The following is a 22,226-nucleotide window of genomic DNA, read 5'->3' as shown; positions in this document are numbered from 1 at the left end:
ATGTTCTGGTGTTGCTAGAGGAGGAGTACAGTGAGAAGTGCTTGGTTCCCACAGTGACGTTCAGTGGTAGTAAAGCTCTTCTATAGGGATGAATGAGTGCTGAAGGTGTGAGGGAGTTGTACTTTATCAATGCTGGCATGAATTCACACACCACTGTGTGATGTAATACAAAAACCTGAAACTGAAGATGCCCCCCTCCCCTCATTCCCTGCATTATTGGGCATTTTTTCAGCATGACAATTAATATATTCATTCTCCCAAGGTGAAAATCCTTCAGTGGACATGTATTTCAATCAATCTTAAAGCTCTTGAGCAGCTGTGAGAGATTCTGTAGAGATGAGCTGAGCAACACTCCCCATTAAAGATCAGAGCATTCAAGGAGGTCGTCCTTCAGGAGTTAAAACAGCACAGATGTGAAAATTTGTCATGAACTTGTACACTCAGTGCCAAGAAGGGTCAGAGCAGTATACTTTAAGTTCTGGAGGACATACTAAGTACTAGAATATTATACGTTTTCTGAATTAAATCTAGGGTGTACTCATTTCTGCAATCCTTCATTTAAACAAAATTGGCTAATTTACATATCTTACAGAAAATATTGGCATATATTCTGTTGTTTTTATTAAGTATATGTTTACTACGTTTCAATTTTGCCATCTTTCCATGAATTATATTAGTGATCATTAAGAAAATACATCTTTTATATTTATTCAGAGGGGGTGTACTCGTTTATGCTGTGCACTGTATATGATTAAAATCACAATAATATTGTGAAAAATTCTTACACAAACGTTTCTTTGAAAATTTCATTTTTTTAATACATTTTAAAATGTAAATTATTCCTGTGATGCAAAGCTGAATTTTCAGCGTCATTATTACTCCAGTCTTCAGTGTCACATGATCCTTCAGAAATCATTCTAAACAGCTGTGCTGATAATATTTTTTGTGGAAACGGTGATATTTTTTAGGATTCACTGAACAGAAGGTTCAAAAGAACTGCATCTGTTTTGAAATATAAATCTTTTGTAACATTACAAATGTCTTTACTGTGACAATTGATCAAATTAATGCATCTTTGCTGAATAAAAGTATTAATTTTTAAAAATGTATTTCTTATGCATGTTGTACCGTGAGTTTGGCCTCCGTCTGTGTCTCTCTCTTCTGACTCTCTTTTAGGTCAGACTCGGTGTTCTTCAGTTTTCCTCTCACATCCTCTAGATCTCTCTCCAAACTCTGCTTCTGCAAACACACCTGAGAGAGAGACAAACAGTCAGCAGAAGGATTAGAGTGTGTGCCAAGAGAAAGAGCACAGATTGTCATCATGCCCTGTTTGTGGTAAACTGAGTTTGTGTCACTCATTCCATGCAGGATGCCACACAAACCCAAGTTATGGGAACTATGACAAACAAATGATGAGATTTATTTATGGAATGTAAAATGCAAAAAGTCCCTTTCATGTGTCTTGCAGTTTGACCTGATGATGTGCAAACCATGCAACGTTTACAGAACTGAATCCAAAGGCTTATTCATGTAAATCAGACATTCATGCAAAGCATACATTTGAAATGTTTATGCTCACTTTGTGTTTTTATTTCTCTCTATACAAATAAGAGAGAATGTGTAAAACATCCAAGGTTATGTAAAACATCCAAGTATGGCCATAAGCAGAGTTATACAATCTCTAACTCAGAATTTCAAAACAGCACATTCCATGACTTCAATTCAGGTCATGGTATCAGTTTTGTGTCCCATCAGCATAGAAACACAATTATTGATCTCTGTATTTACAGACATGTTTACATCATGTCATGTGTCTCTTATTTTAACACACAGTATCTTATCAGCAATATAAAAGAATGACTAATTCTACACAAGTAACAAAACAGGGCTAAAAAAAAAAAACTCGGTGAAATATGAGTGAACTGTGTCAAGAGTGGTATTTTAACACACACACACACACACACCAAACTCCTGTGTCATCTCCATATCTTCTTCCTGTACTCAAGTCTCTGGAGAATATAAGGCATTTCTGAAAAAAACATGCTATAAGTTTCAAACATACATCACACTGAGATTACAACACTGACCTTCGCTCTAGTGTCCTCTGAGGAGGAAAAACAGAAAGAGAAAAAAGGAATAGAACTGTGTGAGAAAACATGAGCAGTGGGAGCATGAGAGAAAGAACGAGAGCCAGAGAGAATAAAGAGAGCCAGAGGAAAAGGACAGACAGCAGAAGCTACAGTTTAATCTAAAGTAGAGGGCTAGATTTCTGGAAACATCTAGTTTCTGCAAGTTCCAAACAAAAAGTAGCTGACTGAACTGAAGCTATTTAAGGAAATAGGAGAAGCAGAGACAAGTGGTGCTCATCTAAACACACATCGTTACATTGCTCTACGTGTTTTAGTTGGTTACTGGAGCACTGCTATGTGGTTTCTAGAGCCCAAAGTGTACTGCATTTTTTTACATATACACTAGGGTATGCGTACAGTACATGTGATGTTAATTTCATAATCAGCAGAGTGCACATGTTCTGTACACACAAAGTCAGATTTTTCTAATCAAGGACATTTTTTGCAATAATTAATTGGTCCACAAGAACACTGGCCTAGCCATTATTTCACAAAAAAAATGGAAGAGACAACAAAATACTGAAAACGCAAATAACAACAGATGCCGTATTGGTGCTTGGATGAGGAGGATTAAGAGATACACGAAACTCTAATTTAAACTAGTACATCATTTGTATTGATCTTACAGAGAGAAACAGTGCAGACACTGAATAAAGATTAAACTTTATAATGTGTATGTGTCAAACGCCTGTGTTCGTGAATGCTATGTAGATGGAGTATACTTTAGGGATGGGTTGACAATATCAGTTGACTATCTTCATTTAATCTATCTTCATTTTCATGAACAGATATCGATCTGTTAGTCTATGCTGTTTTCTGTTGCTGTGTGAACAAAATTTCACTAAACATTTGAAGCACATCTCTCACCAATGATCACAACAAGCTTTGTGCTTTGTTACTTTTGAAAAAGTCTCAGATTTCTAAATCAATTTTAGCACAAAATTCAAACAACACATTCTGTGCAGCGTGCACATGAACCGATCATCTCTTCTTCTTTACTACTGGTTACAGCATGAAATAAACGTTAATAAACATCAGAAATTGTTGAAAGAGGTCGTCACCGATAGCCTCGTGGGCAGCGTGTCGACATGTAGTGCCATTGCGCTTCGGGCGTCCCGTATTCGAGTCCCGGCTCGCGGACCTTTCCCGATCCCATCCCCCCTCTCTCTCCCACTTCGCTTCCGGTCTTACTACTATCCTATCAATAAAAGGCAAAAACGCCAAAAATAAATCTTTAAAAAAAAAAGAATGTATTTCTCGGGCCGAATGTGGCCTATAGTTTGAATCCCCTGGTTTGCACCATGACGGTAGCCACTAAAAAGAGAAATGTGACTTCAATTTGAAAGCTTTGTGGCATTAGTTGTGTGCTTTTATGGTAGGATTTGTTTAAAGAGAAATGGGCTCTAATGTAAGACCTAAAAATGAGTATGATACTCTGTAATGCATGTGTCTGCCTAACATGAAAAGTGTGCGTTTATGTTGGAAGCTGAGATTTATATGTGCGTGACTGAGTGAAAGTGTGATTGTGTATGTTTTGACTAGGCTAATATTTTGTGTATGGGAATTACGTGGCTTTGGAGCTGATCTTTGACCCTTTGTCCTATTTTATGTAGGAGGGTCCAAAAAAACTAAAAAAAAAAAAAAAAAAAAGAAATTGTTGAAAGATCAGTGTTTCATCCTGTTTCAACATGTCAATAAAACAGCTTGGAAATCCATTTAATGTCCATAACCAGACATTCAGCTAGAAAAAAAAAAAACTCTAGAAAGGAGCATTCTGATAAATATATAGAGTATATTATATATTCATAATATGTTTACTTCACCTGTTTATGAGGTCTCATTTATTGTATTGGAATAAAATCTGTCCAAAACATTTTTTTTTGACAACCACTGTTTAAATTTTTATATTTAATTATAACAATAAATTGCAGTAAAAACACAATCATATCATTAAAAAGTTGCAATAAAAACTACACCAGACATGAGCAGGGTGACACAATTAAAAACAATAGAATTATAAATAATATTTAATATTAATTTAATTAATTAATTAATTATTAATTAATTAATATTCAATAGTCCAATAGAAGTCCAATAAACTGCATCCATCCATCATAAAAAGTGAATAAAAATGTATTCATTTGTTGTTTTTCTTTACAATGAAGTTGTGTATATGTGGTAGATTGTGTTTAACACACAAAAGAGTGATGATCAGGTGAACACATTGAGGTATAGTAATTCTACACTGATTTAAAAAAAAAGTGCACTGGTATCGTTTCGGTATCGGCCGATACTCAGAATTTCTGGTATCGGATCGGGATCGGTTCTAAAAAAGTGGTATCGAGCCAGCCCTAAGCATAACTTCTAAATAACTCAAATTAAACTCACTACAAAGCTACACTATATAAAGGCTGAACAACTCCTACACTATTCTAGTCAATTAAATACATCTAGTTACTCTTCAGCCCTAGTACCTTGTCATGCTGAGCCTGCAGCGTGTTGTGAAGTGTTCTGGCCTGCTGGATCTCCTGGTTGAGTCTGTTGCTCTCCTGCTGGTGTTGTCTCTCCTGAGTCTGTCTCTCTCTCTGCAGCTCCAACAGCTCCTATAAAAAGACAAATCACAGATAATTCATTGTGGGACTTTAAGGTCAAAATTTTTGTACATTTGCATTGAAATAACATACATTGTGAAAAGAGCTATATTAATGAAACAAAACAATCAATTGCGAGATGGGAAGCTCACAACTCAAAGCTAAAAACACAACAGCGATGAGGCTGTATATTTAGCAGTAGGGCAGTGCAGGAAACAATGAATCACAAGCATGTCCATGTGTTCCGTCTCACCCTCTGATGTTCTCTCTCCATGTCTTTCCTGCGCTGCTCTGCGTTACAGCGGCTGGTTTCAGCATTCTGCCTTTGACACTTCAGCTCCTCCTGAAGGTGCTTGACTTTCTGCTCAGAAGCCTGGGCCTGCAGACAGGTATTACAAATTACATGTTCTAAACATTTAATGCACAATACAGACAGTTTTTTTTAACAAAAAATACAAAAATAAATGAATAATAAATTACCCGGTCAGTCTCTTGTGTGATGCGGGTCTGTGCACGGGTCAGCTGGTCTTGTGTGCGCATCAGGGTCTGTTCTTTGGTGCTGATCTCTCTGTTAGCCTGAGCCAGGCGAGACTCCACGTCCCTCAAGCGCTCAGACTCCAGCTGTGCCTCACGCTGTAGATCTGACACACGCAACTCTGAGAGAGACAGACAGTCACTAAATTATTTATGTTATCATTCTGACTGATATCTCTGGCTCTGCTGAAGTTCACAGCGCAAAACTTCCTCTCCAATCCACCAAGAACATTTATAGAAAATAAGCTATGCACATTCATGAAATTTCTGAATGATATCACAAACGCATTAACATATGACTGCCTAAATTTATGTATATTATATATGTCTACTCTGGTTCATATCGAAGTTCTTACAGTTAAAACAAACTATTAAAAAAAAACATTTGTTACTTTAAAAAAATTGAAAAATATTTTTCAGGTAGTTGCCCAGGTTTAAACTCATTTCATTTAGTTTAACTTGATGTACTAAAATAACAAACTACAAAAACATAACATAGCACATCAAAACGACTTCAAAATTAAAATGAAAACAGAAAATATAAAAATAAAAACTAATTCAATATAATAAAAAATATAATAGTATCTCAATGGTACTAAAATAAAACTGGGTCATATTTCACTTAAGAATTACAAGGAAGTATTTTAAATAAAAATATACTTATGTATATATTTTGAACTAAGCAATAAATAAATAAAATGTACCATTAAGATTTTTTTCATTCCCACATTATTTTCATAACAATTCAGCATTTATTTCCATTCAAATTCTAATTACTTGCAATGAAAAAAAAAATCTTGATCCTAAAGTTTTCTTGTTAAAATATTTCCTAAAAATGGTTTTGCTTCCATTGCCTTCATGTGAAATATACATTAGTATCTTTTTCAGTTGGTCATTTTGCCACCATAGTAGCAAAAACAGCCTGTTTAATTCTAAGGGTCAGAGAGATGGATGAATACAGTAAAAAATAACTTGTGCAAAAATGTGCTTGGCTAACTTAGAATAGATAAGAAATGAAATGCTTCAAAGTGTTGGATATGACCCTTTTAAAATCCTTCTCAACCACCTGCTACAGTGACAGTTTATTACAGCCTCTCTAGAGGAATAATGATAATAAAGAGGAATAGCGATAATGTGTTATAGAGCTGCAGAAAGCTGCCAGTGTCAGCTGTCTGTGGAGATGACCTCACTGATGACTCACCAACACAAAGAGACAATCTTAGGGTCACCGAGATGCATGAAATAGTCAGGTAAACAATAACTTTCAGTGAAAACCTTCTTAGAATATTTAAGAAATTAAATGTTTCAAGTGTTGGATACGACCCCTTTAAAACCCTTCTGAACCACCTGCCACAGCGACAGTTTATTACAGCCTCTCTTGAGGAATTTACATTCCAAAAAAAGTTTACATTCCGGATCCAGAGGCCATTGGAAGGGAAGTGTTTATTGGGAAGAATCAGTGATAGTGTGAGCTGCAGAGAGCTGTCTGTGGAGATGACCAACCCTGATGACCTCACTGATGACTCACCAACACAAAGAGACAAAACAATGGAGAACATTCACACACACACACACAGTAATACTGATCTCTCTTGCTCAACATACACACAACCACTCTCTTACTAACCCACCTCACAAATGTGTCTCATTCTGGCAACATATAAGACCAGCATGTGTCAGTGTTAACAATTCTCTCCTCTCATTTTATCCTGCAACAATGGTCAGTATTGCACAGCACTGGTATTGGCCAATATTAGCATTTATGCTATTTATCAGTCCATTTATATAAATATTGGAAAATAACAACAACGACGTTGAATTCCGACTTTACTTTTCGATTGAATGTCCCAAAAGTACTAAAGAGATACCAATCTTATCTACAGTATGTGATGATGTTTTGATGCTTGATATCCCTTAAAACGTATAACATTATAGAACACAGATTTAGTGTGGAAAAAAGTAGAAACATATTATATACTATAGTTCCAAAGTTTGGGGTCAGGGAGTTTTCTTTTTTTTAAAGAAATTAACATTTTCATTAAGCAAAGATGCATTAAATTAATCAAAAGTAACAGTAAAGACAGTAAAGATTTATATTTTAAATAAATGCTGTTCTTCTTAACTTTCTATTCATCAAAGAATATGGTGAAAAAAAATCTAAACATAAGCAGCACAATCCTTTTCAACATTGAAGAGACAGTAACATTTCATAAAATGCTGCATTTTACTGTTTTTGTTCATATAAATGCACCCACAAATTTGAACAGTAGTGTATATGCTTTTATTAATTATTGGCAAAAAATATATATTTATTAATTGGCCGCTTATATTGGCAAAATTTCTATATCAGTGCATCCCTGCCGTTAAATGTCACAATCTGATCACAGAATGCATACAATTCTGTTTGGGTTCGATTCTGTAGATGGGTTAGTTTTGTGCCCCATGTACTGGGATATTATTATTGGAAGCCTGACTACTTCACCCACTAATAATCAGGATGCTTATGTAAATACACCTGACATTCAATGAATAAACATGACACTCTACCTTGGTTAATGGGCAAACAGAGCTGTACAAAATAAATAAAACTACACTTCATTTCCTTAAACTACCTTAACCTTAAACACACACATTCTTATGGCAATGTAGGTATGCAACCAATTTATTTCCAGCACAATCTGAAGCTACGACTGCTGTAAAAATCGCCTCCCTCCTTAAACATGCAAATACTTCACAAATCTGCTCATGCCACTGACCAGGTTGATCTCATTGGCTGCCATGCCAACACACTGTAAATAGTGACTTTGGACTGCTTTCATTTATGATTATTACAGAGTAGACAAGCAAATGTCCTGGATTCAAACAACCCAGGAAGAGAAATGTAACTCAATCTGTGCTTTAGAATTTAAGCAATAAAGCGCATCGTAAAAGACTCTGGGCTGGTTGCAAAAAGCTTCCTAGTTTCATTTTACTCAGGGATGCCTGAAAATCTGATTAAAATTAATCTTTTCAGTGCAAAACATCTGAAACCCCAATAGTTTGTGGAGAAGCTCACCATCTATCTCATTCCTCAAGGCTTCCTCCATCCCTGAGTCACTGTTCTTGATTATGACATCACTGGATGAAACCGAGGAAGCTGGTCGTCCTTTGGGAGTGGACCACAAATCCTCACGTTCCCATGGAAACAAAGAGGAGGGCGTGGACGGTTCCGATTGACGGATGTGTTGCCGAAGGGGTGGGGATTTATGAGGTTGCTGTGGAAACGGGGAGGAAGCCCCGCCCGCTGATGGCTTGGGGACGTCTCCAAACTGCAGCTGCTGCTACAACAGACAGATCACAGACAAATGAGTCAGGAATTATATTCATAAACAACATATTTCTTATTAAGAGGTTGCTCTTAAAAATATACGTGACTTACTCTGGCATGCTGTGTTTTGCTTTCACTCTCCACTCTGAAACCACCTGAAGAGTTAAACAGGTTATAACAACAGCAAAAGAATAATGATGAATAGATCTTTCTAGATGCATCCCACATGCTCAAAAACATACGAACATGCACACAAAGATAAAATCAGAAAGAGACAATGCAATCACACATTGTACCATGCAATCAGTCCACTCTTGCATGGTACAATGCCAAAACACTCTTTCCCCTACTTAATCAGGGGATACATTTTGCATTCTTTGAAGTAGAGTCAGAGACAGAAAAGTGAGAAAAACTAATGGACTGAGCGTGAAGGATGCTACCGTTGTTGTCCCAGGGAGAGCTCATGTTCCAACAAGGTGTGGAAAACAACATGGATTCCCCAGAGCCATTTCCCTTCTGCTGCTTTTCCAGCTCCGCCTCAAGCCTACATGCAGAGAAAGAGATGGCGCTTGTTATAGGTTGATATATACAACAGAGTAATGGGGCAAACAAGTTACACAAAAACAAATTAAAATTCTGATTGGTGCTACTAGTAGTACAGAAATCACTACTGCACCTTAGGGCTGACTATTGTCAGTTATTTCATGATACAGTCCCCATAACAAACGCCACACCAGGGTTATTTTAGTATTATGTGTATAGTATTATATTATTTATTAATATTTTAAATTAGCTTTTATTTATTTTTTCTCAGTTCTCTTTTAGGAGAGAAACTGTAGGTTAAGCAACTTTGTTATGTGCTTTTGTCATCTTTATTAGGTTTTTTTTTCCAACATTTCAATTTTTCAATTTTTTCATTTCACTTTTAGTACTTCAAATTAAACATTTTATTTCATTTAGTTCAAGACAACATTTCTCATTTTTGTTTATATTTGTAAAGTTTTTTAAGGTTTTCATCAAATTTTTCTTTTATTTCAGCTTCATTACAAATAAAGAAAACTATTTTATATAGTTATATATTTAACAAAACACAGTATTAGGTTTAAATAACAAATGTACTGAAATGTTATCTCTTTAGAAAACAGCAATAACCAGGAACTTATTAAAAATACAGGAAATCTCCACTTTAAAGGCACACTCCACATAAAAAGAAAATTCATTTTCATTTTTGGGTGAAGTATTTCTTTAAGGGACATTCATATTGACAGTGATGTGCAGCAACAAAGCAACCAGAAGTCATTCATTTTTAATGAGAGTGGGTGATGAGGCACACTAAACACCAGAGACCCTTGGCTATGAGTTAAATTTTATGCAAATACACAGCTACAACCAATGAAATTGCAGGACGCTTTTCCACTGCGTGGTACGACTCAGCTCGGCACGGCTCAGTACGGTACGGTACGGCACGGCACGGCTCGGTTTGCGTTTCCACTGCAGTTCAATACCGCTTTAGAGTGGGCGGGATTATTCACATGTCGTTATAGTTGAGCCGCCTCTATTGCAGCGGCTCCTGAAAAACTTCTTTATTCCGTGTCGCCCCATCAAGCTCTCGCTGGATCCGCTCCTCTGCTATCAACGAGAGGAACGTCTCTGTACTTCCTCAACAGACAACGAAACAGCCACTTTTTGGTTGTTAAAAAGGGTGCGCTTGTTCAAAACAGTTGCGTTCGATCCTTCGCTGGCTGTGCTGATTTAAATCTAGTGGTTCTGTTGTTTGTGTCGCAAGTTCAGTGACGCAGGTAGTGACGATTCTCTCCGGCCAATCCGTGATCAGCAGAGTTTACACGTCACGTTTTGGTAACGGTACGGTTCACTTGGAACCCCAACCGAGGTGGTACTAAAAAAAGTACCAGGTACCAGGTACACTGTACCCAGTGGAAAACCCCCCAAAAGTGAACCTTACCGAGCCGTACCGTGCCGTACCATGCAGTGGAAAAGCGCCACACATTATTTCCTTTTTTTTTTTTGTCCATACATGGAAGTCAATGAAAACCAAATCTGTTACCCCCATTTTTTTTAATATCTTTTGTATTCAGCAGAAGAAAGAAATGCATACAGGTTTGGAACAACATAAGGGTGAGTAATTGATGACAGATCTTTGATGAAACTTATTGTGGGGTCCGCAAACAATTTGGGGTTATAAAAGGATTTTAAAGGTTAGTTCAACTAATTTGCAACATTATTTCATTTTGAATATAGACAAATAAATACAGTAGTGATGCAAGGATCAATATAAGAATAAAATTACATTTCAACTGCTAATCATTGTCACATGATTTGGTTCAGTTTGGTATGTAAACAGACAGGACTCACCGTTTGATCTCCTGCGTGAGGTTTTGTGTCAGCTTTCTGGCAGACTCGAGTTGTCCCTCCAGCGAGTACACCTCACCTGTTTTGACCTGCAGGTCATGAGACAGACGCTCTCTGGCCCGCACCTCCACCTGCACCACTTCACGCACTCCTCCCAGCTCCCTCTGGACTGTGGCCAGCTCCACACGCACCTCCTCATACTGACAGAGCGGAAGATGGTACATAACACATCCCGTACTGTTTGTGCTACAGCTGTGCTGGAACTCTTAGCCAACTTTCCATTTGGTGTCCTTCCAGGCAGCTTTTCTGCATTGCTCGAGTGCCTCTGTTAACCCTATAAAGCCTACTGTATCATATTTGATACATGCATTTCTAAAGCCTATATATTATCAATATAATAAAAACTCTGCTGAGAAATGTTGCACACAATCTGCTACATGCCTTCTGTCGTTTGATAGTTCTTAATTTTTTAGCAAGCACAAGGCATTTTAGTATAGCCGTAAAAACATGCACCTTAGGAAGCAACTTAGGTTTTTCTTGATTTTCCATACATAATTTTTTTTTAGAAAAATTATAAAATTTAAATGATTAAAATTTAAGCATCAAACATGATTCATTAGGCTTTTGAGGAAAGTTTATTTGTTCATCTCTCAATCATCATTGCATTGAATTGTATGTTTTGCCCCCCCACCACACATTAAAAAACTACAGAACTTTAATCATAAAACTAAGGATTTAGTTATAAATATATCATTGATTTACATTAGAATTTCATCTTACTTTCTGTCCATATAAACATCAGCAACTGAACTGAATTGAGTATTTTTGCTCAGTTTGGGCAAATTTGGTGTGTTTTTTTTTAAGCTTCATATTCTCAGTATATCATATTATATAAATCATGATGTATCAAATACCATACTCAAAAAAAGGTTCAATAACCTAATCCATAAAATAAAAAATAAAAAAACTGTTTTCAGATTATTATTTTATATGTCAGGCTTTACAAGGTTAAAATCCACATGTACATATCTCTCAATTAAACTGTCATAACTCACCTTCTGCTTCTGTTTGTGCAGAGCTGCTTCAGAGTTGTCCAGCTGCAGTTGCCTCTGCTGTTTTTCCTTGCCCAGTTTCTCATTCTGAGCCTGAAGCTGCTGAACCTTCTGTAGGACATGACCCGTCAGACCCACGGTCCAGTCGTCTCCGGCCCAGCTCATCGCAGCAGATGCTTACAGACTGATGCTTCAGAAAGCTCGGCTGCTCATCTTCCAGTGCTGAGAGAGAAAAGATACAGAAAGATCTTGAAATGTTGTTCACGAGGATCTGGTGTGCTGCCTCAGGGGAGACACTCTCAGCTGTCTGTACTTGTTTCAGACCAGGAATATTAGTTCACATACTTTTAACATTCATTAATGACAAAAGGAAAATTAATCCTTGTGTCCACATCTTTATATAAAGGTAAATCACAGCAATGGTTAGGGTGTGTGTGTTTGTCAGACTGTTCATAGAAACACTCTTAAGGGACTTCTGCTGCCAAAACACCACAAGTTAAACCAAAAACAGGAGATTCTGTCATTGTTTACTCATCCTTGTGTCATTCCAAACCTGTATGACTTATTTTCTTTGTAACACAAAAGAAAAAATAATGACAATTGTACTGGTTGTTTTTATCCATGCAATTACAAAGAACGGGGACTGTCAGTTAAACTCAAAAACCAGATCAGTCTGATTCATGAATGAATCATTCAGACAGCCTTTTACGAAATAGATCAATAAATTCAATTAAATTGTTTGACTCGAAAGAACAATTCATTCACAGAAAGAGCAGGCGAAGTTGAGCAAAGGCAGAGGTCAAGATTTTTTGTGCATAATCAGTTATTTCATTTGGTTTTGTGCACAACAATTTAATAAGGCGTCAGAAGATTTGGATTATAGAGCTTGAGATTATCTTTTTGGTAATTTTAGAGATTAAAAGATGCGTGTGTGCGTGTACACTGCATTTCAAAAGTTTGGGATCAGAACAATTTTTAATGTTTTTTTAAAGAAGTCTCTTCTGCTCATCATGGCTGCATTTATTTGATCAGAAAAAAAAATATGAAGCAGCAAAACACTGATAATAAATACATTGATAAATAATAAAACATTTATAATAAATCAGCAATTAGAATGATTTCTGAAGGATCATGTGACACTGAAGAACGTAGTAATGATGCTGATGCTTTGATCACAACAATACATTATATTTTAAAGTATATCAAAATAGAAAACCAGCATTTTAAATGGTAATGATATTTTACAATATTACAGTTTTTTTTCTGTATTTTTCGTCAAATAAATGCAGCCATGATGAGCAGAAGAGACTTCTTTAAAACACAATAAAAATATACTAATCCCAAACTTTTGAAAAGAAGTGTATATATACACATATATACAACCCACATACATACAGGTGCATCTCAATAAATTAGAATGTTGTGGAAAAGTTCATTTATTTCAGTAATTCAACTCAAATTGTGAAACTCGTGTATTAAATAAATTCAATGCACACAGACTGAAGTAGTTTAAGTCTTTGGTTCTTTTAATTGTGATGATTTTGGCTCACATTTAACAAAAACCCACCAATTCACTATCTCAACAAATTAGAATATGGTGACATGCCAATCAGCTAATCAACTCAAAACACCTGCAAATGTTTCCTGAGCCTTCAAAATGGTCTCTCAGTTTGGTTCACTAGGCTACACAATCATGGGGACCAAAAAATGCAGATGAGCTGAAGGCCACTGTCAAAGAAACCTGGGCTTCCATACCACCTCAGCAGTGCCACAAACTGATCACCTCCATGCCACGCCGAATTGAGGCAGTAATTAAAGCAAAAGGAGCCCCTACCAAGTATTGAGCACATGTACAGTAAATGAACATACTTTCCAGAAGGCCAACAATTCACTAAAAATGTATTTTTTTTATTGGTCTTATTAAGTATTCTAATTTGTTGATAGTGAATTAGTGGGTTTTTGTTAAATGTGAGCCAAAATCATCACAATTAAAAGAACCAAAGACTTAAACTACTTCAGTCTGTGTGCACTGAATTTATTTAATACACGAGTTTCACAATTTGAGTTGAATTACTGAAATAAATTAACTTTTTCACGACATTCTAATTTATTGAGATGCACCTGTAAATACATTTAATTAGTCCATGTTTGTTCTGCAAAAGAACAAAATAAGGGTTGGTAAATAAAGACATTTTCATTATTGGGTGAACTATTCTTTGAAGGAAACTTACATATAATTACACTAAAGCAAAGGTTTGGACAGTCCCACACACACATAGTGAAAGTGTCTATTTACATTAACCCTCAACCTCCTGTCTTTACTTTCTCTTCTCAGTCACTAACAGCGAGAACTGGATTGCTGAAAGAAAAGAATGAGGAAAATCCGGCCCATGAATCTCTTTGAGCTGTTAAACTGTGAACATCCTGGTCAGATCGCTTCATGCACCTTCATTTCCATTACAAAGCATCAAAGATGGTGCTTTCAAATACAGCTGACGCCAGGCTGGGTTAATAACCATGTTGACTTCAACAACAGTCTTGCCTTACGCTTACTGTATCTACTGTATATTTACGAAAACAAACCTCAGCGAATTTATATATCCTACTATGGCGAAGTCTTGGCTCATGAATATCCATTAAGCTTCGTGAATGAAGGCTGTGGAAACGACTCAAATTAATATTCATGAGATAAATCTTCGCTTTAGTAGGATTGGTAAATTTGAAGGCGGGTTTTGAGTAAACTAGAATCTGTAGACTTTCAGCAGTGCAATAAAAATAGTTTATTTAACGTTATTTGAGAAAGACCAACGCAGACCAAAATACAGTCAGATCAAACGAAATGCTAACTTATAATGAAATCAAACAATGTGGCATCACTCACCGGGACTTCTGATATGTTGATCTTTTTAAAACACAGCGAACTTGACGTCTTAAACCTCGTTTACGTGGCTGTTACTATAATACATCCGATATGTATATGTGTTACATGTGAGGCGTTTGACCGTTTAACGTTAACAGATTATCGCTATTTTAAAAGTCAAACCCGAGCGCACGCGGTCGCTGTGTCTCGAGCCCCTCAGAACGTGATTTGACGAGAGGCGTGCGTCCGTGACGTTCCCAAAGAGGCGGGGCCTTGAGAGGTAACTAGAAGTGCAGTGGCACCCGCAGGTCAATGACAAGATTCACCCTTTTAATTCATTTTTTATTTAACACTGAATTAACATCAAATTAAATTATACCAAATGCTTAAAATTACCTGAGTTAACAAAATCATTAAATACTTTATCTCAGTTTGTTTTACCTCACATTATTTTACATTTGCATTATTTGCAAAGAAGGGGAAAAATGTTGGTACTAATGTTTTAAGTGTTATTTCCAGATCTGAAAAAGAAAATCATAGAAATTTGAGAGAAAAAAAAGTTAGTTATGCTCGATCACAAACTCTTGGAACATTTTTTTTAGAAATTAGGCTAGAAATTTGCTGGTTCTCAGCTAGCAGGGAACATTCTCGAAACTTTGGCGAACGTTCCGACAAGGATCTCAAAGTTACGAACAAACATTCCTCCAGTAACTTTAATACAACGTTCCTTCCAAGTGTCTTTAATGACGTTCTAAAGACGTTAGCACAAAAATATTATAGCCTACGTTGTTAATGGAATGTTTTTCTAAATCATTTTAGCTGGGCCTTCTAAATTCATATAACTTAAAAAATATATTATATATTAGTTTCAGATGGTTCAAAGAACATCTAAAACTAACATTCCCATAATGTTTGCAATTACAAAATGGAACATTTCCGTAATGTTTTCTCTACCATTCAGATAAAAAATGTTTATGTGAATGTTAGAGACAATGTTAAACAAAAACAACAACAACAACAACAAAAAACGTTTCTAAACATTCAAAAAGCTGGACGTTTTGGGCGTTCAAAGAACATTCAGAAATAGCATTTTCATAACCTAATGAGAACGTTAGCAAAACGTTCCTGGAACATATTTTGTTAGCTGGGTTATAAGGAGTGGGAAGTGGGAACCCTAAGTTTAATAGGGGTTTAGTTTCTCTGTAAACACTACAGAGATCTGTAGATATTTCTAAAGAAACAACCATTTAAAAACTGCAGAAATTAAGTACAGAAACAAGATGCACCTACATCAGCCAGGCATTATGCAACACTATTGGTCACTCTCACTGGTCTACACCAGCATAAACAGCATGTAATCAGATTATCTCCATCGCCACAGCGTTCTGAGAAACCTGTAGGAGTGCTTTGTAATCCATGATCACACATATGCAGATTAAACCTCTGAAGTGCTGAATAGTGCGGAAACCATCACAGCACCTACAGATCTGTTCTCTCTCCCTCTTTCGGTCCGATCAGACACAGACTGCTGGGTACAGATACACAATGATTAAGACAGCGTGTGCATGTAGAGTGGGTTACACAACTCCTTAAGCACCTCCGAGTAACTGATGTTACCACCTGTTGGTGTCTCGCACAACTTAAAGGAATAGTTAAGACAACAATGTACATTTGCTGAAAATCTACTCAACCACAGGCCATCCAAGATGTAGATGAGTTTGTTTCTTCATCGGAGCAGAATTGGAGAAATGTAGCATTACATCACTGGCTCACCAACAGATCCTCTGCAGTGAATGGGTGCCGTCAGAATAAGAGACAAACAGCTGATAAAAACACCATAAGTAATCCACACCACTCCAGTCATTCAGTTAACATCTTGTAGTGAAAAGTGCTGAAAGTAATAAGAAAGCTGCTGGAAAGAAATCCAACATTAATCCATCATATGAGTCCTTTATCCATAATATTGTTTTTTCCAGTGAAAAAGTTGCCTCGTCTGAATCAGGAGAGAAATATGCACAAACCAAGCACAATTTATAACGAAAACAATCCAAAATAGTTCTAAACAAATATGTCAGTGAATTTTAATGTGAGGAACAACAGGGGGTGGACTTTTTTTTTTTTACTGGAGGAAGCGATAATATGTTATTTTGGCCATAAGGACTTTTTTATACTGGAAGAAATTATATTATACAATCTGGGCTGTTATTTTGACCGTAAGCGACAGTTTAAAGTTAACATCTTAATGATGGATTTGTTTATGACAAACACACAGATTTTCACTTTACAAGACATTAATTGATGGACTGGAGTGGTGTGGATTACTTGTGGATTATTGTGTAATGTTTTTATCAGCTGTTTGGGCTCTCATTCTGACGGCACCCATTCACTGCAGAGGATCCATTTGTTGGGCAAGTGATATCATGCTAAACTTCTTCAAATCTGTTCAGATGAAGAAACAAACTCAACTACATCTTGGATGGCTTGAGGGTGAGTGAGTTTTCAGCAAACTGAAATTGTGGGTACTTCTTTAATAGATCTAATGGTCATAAATTATTACAAATTAACAATTAGCTCATTGTCATTGAATTATTTTTCATTATTTTGAGACTTAAGTTACTTTGTTACTCTTCACAAACTGCCACAAATGAATTCATTAGAAATTCCTTTATAATAGTCTAAAATGAACATGATGCTACACATTTAATTTCAGTGCACACATGTAGTGCACGAGGAGATATTGTGCAATCAGCTCCTGCGGATGAGCAGGAGATCACAATGTATGCAAGGTGTGTGTTCACTGAGCTACTCAGACGGCTAAATACCAGCTTGCATATTTATATAGGATTACATACACACACATTTACAGTGTCTAAAACAGCGCAAAGGAGAGCGGTCTCATCTGGGTGTTTAGACTGGAAACCAAATCCTGGATTTTAACATTTTGGCTCTACAGTTTTTGCTTTTCAGGTCCAATTTGAAGACATTTGACATTAAAACAGGACTATAACTCACATTATTTGAAAGGTAATATCCTTTTTTGCAACTTATAAATAAATATAATATATATGTATATATATATCTCCAGCAGATGTTATTTGCACCTCAGTATAAGTAAATTCTAATATACAGTTTGCATCCCAGATAGGCAGTGATGTATAAAGCAAATACTGCTCTATTCTATTTGCACCCTTGTACTCATATGTGGATAATTATCCAAACTATTAATTGCATAGTCAACTGAAGAATTATCCAAACTACAGCAAAGACAATCAGGGTGCAAATATCTGCACTGTGTTGGCGGCATTATTTAGAGGAATTATAAAAAAGTGTGGACATTCAACTAAAGTTGAGTCCAAGATCAGGACACAAATAAACAAACATATAGGGGGGAAAGTGTAGATAGCTACACTCTGATATTGTAGCTCCTAATGTTTTTTTTTTTGCAAATGCAAAATTTCATTTAGCACTGCAACAGGCCTTTAAATGTGGACCTGGGAGCAAACTGTCAGATATAAATTTAAATGTATCTATATAAACCACAAATAATCTGAGGAATCAAAAAGGAAAAAAAAAAATCTGGGCCCATATTCACAAAATATCTGAAGGCTAAAAGTAGCTCGTAACTCGCCGATTTAGGAGAAAATCTTAAAAATAATGGGCGGGTCAGTCCTAAATGTAGGACTCCTCAACTTTTGATAAAAGTTAAAACTAGCTCCTAAATCTGTGAAACGTTAGGAGCAGTGAAGAGAATTCCTAAGTCACTAAGACCAAGCCATAAACTATCATAAAATGGCTGTTGCCGGCAATCTGCCTCGGAACGTAAACATTTTAGAAATATTTGACGATAATGAGCTTTTAAAAAGGTATCACCTTTGGTTTTGAAGGTTATCCCAACTCCAAATTTTCCTTTGATTATGTCCTTGTTTTCATTAACCAGCTCGTCAAGAAGTCACAGCTGTTCTTGCGTCCAGTTTTTACGTTTGCGTGTCTTACTATCAGCCATGATTATTCTACTCTGTTTATTAAAAGGCTGTTTATATGCATATTCACTAATTATGAGAAGCATACATGTAAGAGGCTGACAATTAGCTGAACACATACTTATTTAATTAGTGACACTTAGCTTGCATTTTAAAATCTTTATTTGAATGTGGCAATTTTTTTTATTTGTAAACCTTTATCTTTACTCTAAAATATTTCTATGAATAAATCTCTGACAAAGACTATCAGCCAATCACTGTGTGCATAGTTAGTAAGCATACTGACATCATCCATAGCAACGAGGTCAACTTTACTCTTAGCTTAAGACTTCTTTCTATTCCTTAGTAAAATTTGTCTCAGCAGCTTTGTGAATAGGTTTTAAGAGAAAACTCTTAGCTAAAAACTTTTACTGCTACTTAAGAGAACTCTTAGTGGTTAGATAAAATGTTTTGTGAATACGCGCCCAGTTTTCCAAATAATAAATACAGCAATAAAAACATGTACAAGAAATTATTAAAATCATTAATCTATAACAACAACAATAATAATAGTAATAGCTGAATAATATTGTGATATTATAATATTACATTTAATTATTTAGAATAATAAAATATTATATGATCAGTAATATTATCATAATAGAAAATACACATTTTTAAAATTAGTATATATATATACTGTATACAGACAGACAGACAGACAGACAGATAGATAGATAGATAGATAGATAGATAGATACAATTTAGATTTTACAATAAAAAAAGTCTGTCAAAATGAAACCTGCTGATCTGGTAATCACCTGCAAAAAGTGCTCAATGTTAAAACTTGAACTTCATAACTCAAATTTGATTGGTTGTTGCTCTCACAGATGTTTCCCTGGTCAGTAGTGTTTTCCCTGGAGCCGAAGGTTCCCGGCCAGCGCACTCCAGAGGAGCTGGTGACCAACACTTTGATGCTGGAGCTGGGTGCCATGGTGAAACGGACCGAGCGAATCCATCTGGAGAAGGCAGCAGAAAGTCGCAGACGCCGCAGCTCGTCCTCGACAGACTACAGCTGGCTGGCTGGCCCTCAGCCACACGTCTCCTACGAGCTCACGCCAGGAGATGTGCTGGACCTGCAGGACCTCTGCGCTCAGATCCCACCTCAACAGTGCGGGCCGGTCATTGTCAGGTAGGCATCAGGTATCAGGTTCCTTTAGTATAATTGAGAAAATATTATACATTTTATTAATAGTTTCAATTAGGTTTTATTTTTATATTTTTCTTATTATATTTTGTAGTCTGTTTTTGTGATTTTTTTAAATATATATATCTCTAAATAGTTTTTGTTAATTTTTATTTTATTTTTAGTTATTTTAGTACCCCAAGTAAAACTAAATGTAAATAAGAAATGTTTCCTTGGCAACTAGCTCAAATAAAAGAAGATTTAGCTATTTTTATTTCAGTTAATGCTTATTTTTTATTTTAAATGAGATTCTATTACACACTCCCAGAAAAAGTTTTTACTAGTTTGAATTAGTTTTTATTTTTGTATTTTCCTTTTTTCTTTTAAATTCAGTTAAAGTTGTAGTAATTTTTGTTGCATTTTTTTTCTTTTTATTAGTTTTTGTTTAAATGTCGATAGTTTTTATTACATTTTAAACTTTAGTTTTGTTTTAGTACATTGTTAAACTAAATGAAATGGGATGTCTTTGTGACTAGATGAAATAAAACAAGATGTAGTTTTTTTTTCAGTTAATATTAAAGTTAAAAAACTAACCTAATTGCTTGTAAATTTCACAATTAATTATAAAGAAATGGCTAGTAACACTCTGAATTAAACATTAAATTTCGAAGTAGAAAGACTAAACCGTATTTTCTTGTAAAAAGTACTCCAATAAGCTTTGTTTTAATTACTGTGAAAATGAATTTTTTACAATGTAGTTTAAATGAGTTTTTATTTTTAGATTTTCCTTTTTCATTTTAATTTTAGTTAGTTTTAGTCATTTGTGTTGTTTATTTATTTTAAATATGTCTATATCGTTTTTATTCATTCAGTTTTAGTTTTAGTTATTTTAGTAGGCCTACATCAAGTTAAACTAAATTAAAATGGGAAGCGTTTCCTTGGCAACTAGCTGAAAGTTTTTCTTTTCTTTATATTTTCTTTTATTTCTGTCAAGGATTATTTTATTTCAAGTAACATGTTTCTTATGCTTTTAGTTTTGCTTAAATAACCCTATGAACTGACCAATATAGAGATGAGTCATGCAATACCTTTTTAAAGATATTAATATTTGTTGTTTGTTTGAAAGTTTCAGGAAACTAGTGTCAGAGTTTGAGCCTGAGGTGCACGAGGTCCCCAAACTGTTCCGGGGGGTCCTAAGAAACTGCCTGGATGAGCTTCAGGGAGACGCAGAGCTTCAGGATGGGGTGAACCGTTGGGAAAAACAGCGCAGCAAGAGCCTTTCCTTCGTCACGTTCCGATCCAAGTTCCGCACCCTGAACCGTGGAAAGGGAAGCTTCGGTGGTTCCCGCAACAACCTGCAAGAGGAAAACACGTGGTCTGATGAAGAAGAGGAAGCAGCCGAACAGGAGACAACTGCCATGCGCACCAGGAAGGGACGGAGCCTCAGCATGCCAGAGATCACTCCTCTTGAGCAGGCGGCCCAGCACTGAACAAGAGGAAGACGAGATGCATAGAAAGTCAAGTCAAGTCAAGTCTGCTTTATTGTCAATTCTTCCACATGTACAGCACATACACACAGAGAATTGAAATTGCGTTACTCTCAGACCCTTGGTGCATACAGATAACACTAACAGTAGAACATAAATACAGATATACAGATTAAATATAAAATACAACTATACAAATATACAAAAAAGGTAAAATGTAAAAAAATATATATAAAAAAAATATATATATAAAGCAGCACACGGCAGATAGAGTGCAAACCAGTGGACAGAGGAGCATGCTGAGTGCGCACTCTCCTGAAGTCAACAAGACAGAGGAAAGAAGAATTTGAAAAGCTTGAAGGAAATGCAGCCTTCAAGGTAAGTTGGCAATGGAAGAGGAAGAAAAGAGAAGGTGGCAAAGAACAAGAGAAGGGAAGAAAAATATGATTCTAGGAGACATCCTGAAAGACTAAAGCTTATGCTTTCAGATTGTAAGACAAACACTGTTAATTTGTTAATTAAACCAAAGAACACTTGTATAGGCATATGTAAGACACATACAGCCTAGTCTTTTTTTTTACTTTCTAATATGTGCTTAAATATTTGGAATATTTGAATGTAAATATAAATGTGAATATTTTACATAAATGTGTGTATTTTCACACGTTGAGCTCACAAAACATGTCAAGAGTATGACCAGGTCATACATACAAAAAAAGGGGAATTTATAAAAGGGGGGGGGGGGGGGGGT

The 22,226-nt window shown here is 35.9% G+C and overlaps 2 protein-coding genes across 3 annotated transcripts in view; one reads left to right on the top strand and one right to left on the bottom strand.

Moving 5' to 3' along the window:
• The window catches only part of LOC107660797 (centromere protein F-like), a 30,028-nt gene extending 14,895 nt beyond the window's left edge, over positions 1-15,133 (bottom strand). The window contains exons 1-10 of one of the 2 annotated variants that reach the window (XM_016450216.1): positions 14,865-15,133; positions 11,987-12,205; positions 10,935-11,131; positions 9,002-9,105; positions 8,673-8,716; positions 8,310-8,574; positions 5,201-5,376; positions 4,974-5,099; positions 4,604-4,732; positions 1,129-1,251 (exon numbers count right to left, since the gene is read on the bottom strand). In XM_016450216.1, coding sequence (XP_016305702.1) covers positions 1,129-1,251; positions 4,604-4,732; positions 4,974-5,099; positions 5,201-5,376; positions 8,310-8,574; positions 8,673-8,716; positions 9,002-9,105; positions 10,935-11,131; positions 11,987-12,148 — 1,326 coding nt within the window. In that variant the 5' untranslated portion in view covers positions 12,149-12,205; positions 14,865-15,133. The remainder of the gene's footprint in view (positions 1-1,128; positions 1,252-4,603; positions 4,733-4,973; positions 5,100-5,200; positions 5,377-8,309; positions 8,575-8,672; positions 8,717-9,001; positions 9,106-10,934; positions 11,132-11,986; positions 12,206-14,864) is intronic. The other variant, XM_016450217.1, reaches the window with a different exon arrangement.
• A 2,575-nt stretch (positions 15,134-17,708) lies between these two features.
• LOC107660796 (protein RD3-like) lies at positions 17,709-22,220 on the top strand. The gene is made up of 4 exons (XM_016450215.1): positions 17,709-17,867; positions 19,693-19,994; positions 21,115-21,505; positions 21,804-22,220. Exons 2-3 carry the CDS (start codon positions 19,693-19,695, stop codon positions 21,476-21,478), a joined length of 666 nt encoding a protein of 221 aa, XP_016305701.1. The 5' UTR covers positions 17,709-17,867; the 3' UTR covers positions 21,479-21,505; positions 21,804-22,220.
• Positions 22,221-22,226: the final 6 nt, after the last annotated feature.

Source organism: Sinocyclocheilus anshuiensis, unplaced genomic scaffold, assembly GCF_001515605.1.
Source record: "Sinocyclocheilus anshuiensis isolate Anshui unplaced genomic scaffold, SAMN03320099.WGS_v1.1 scaffold1289, whole genome shotgun sequence".
In the NCBI taxonomy this organism is placed as follows: domain Eukaryota; kingdom Metazoa; phylum Chordata; class Actinopteri; order Cypriniformes; family Cyprinidae; genus Sinocyclocheilus; species Sinocyclocheilus anshuiensis.
The sequence above is the reverse complement of the archived record's forward strand: the minus strand, read 5'-3'. Positions and strand labels throughout refer to the sequence as shown.

Bases quoted from the DNA above. Each gene is read 5' to 3' on its own strand.
- LOC107660796 (XM_016450215.1), top strand. From the start codon at position 19,693: ATGTTTCCCTGGTCAGTAGTGTTTTCCCTGGAGCCGAAGGTTCCCGGC. The intron at 19,995-21,114 runs GTAGGCATCAGG...TTTGTTTGAAAG, and splicing joins TGCGGGCCGGTCATTGTCAG to TTTCAGGAAACTAGTGTCAG.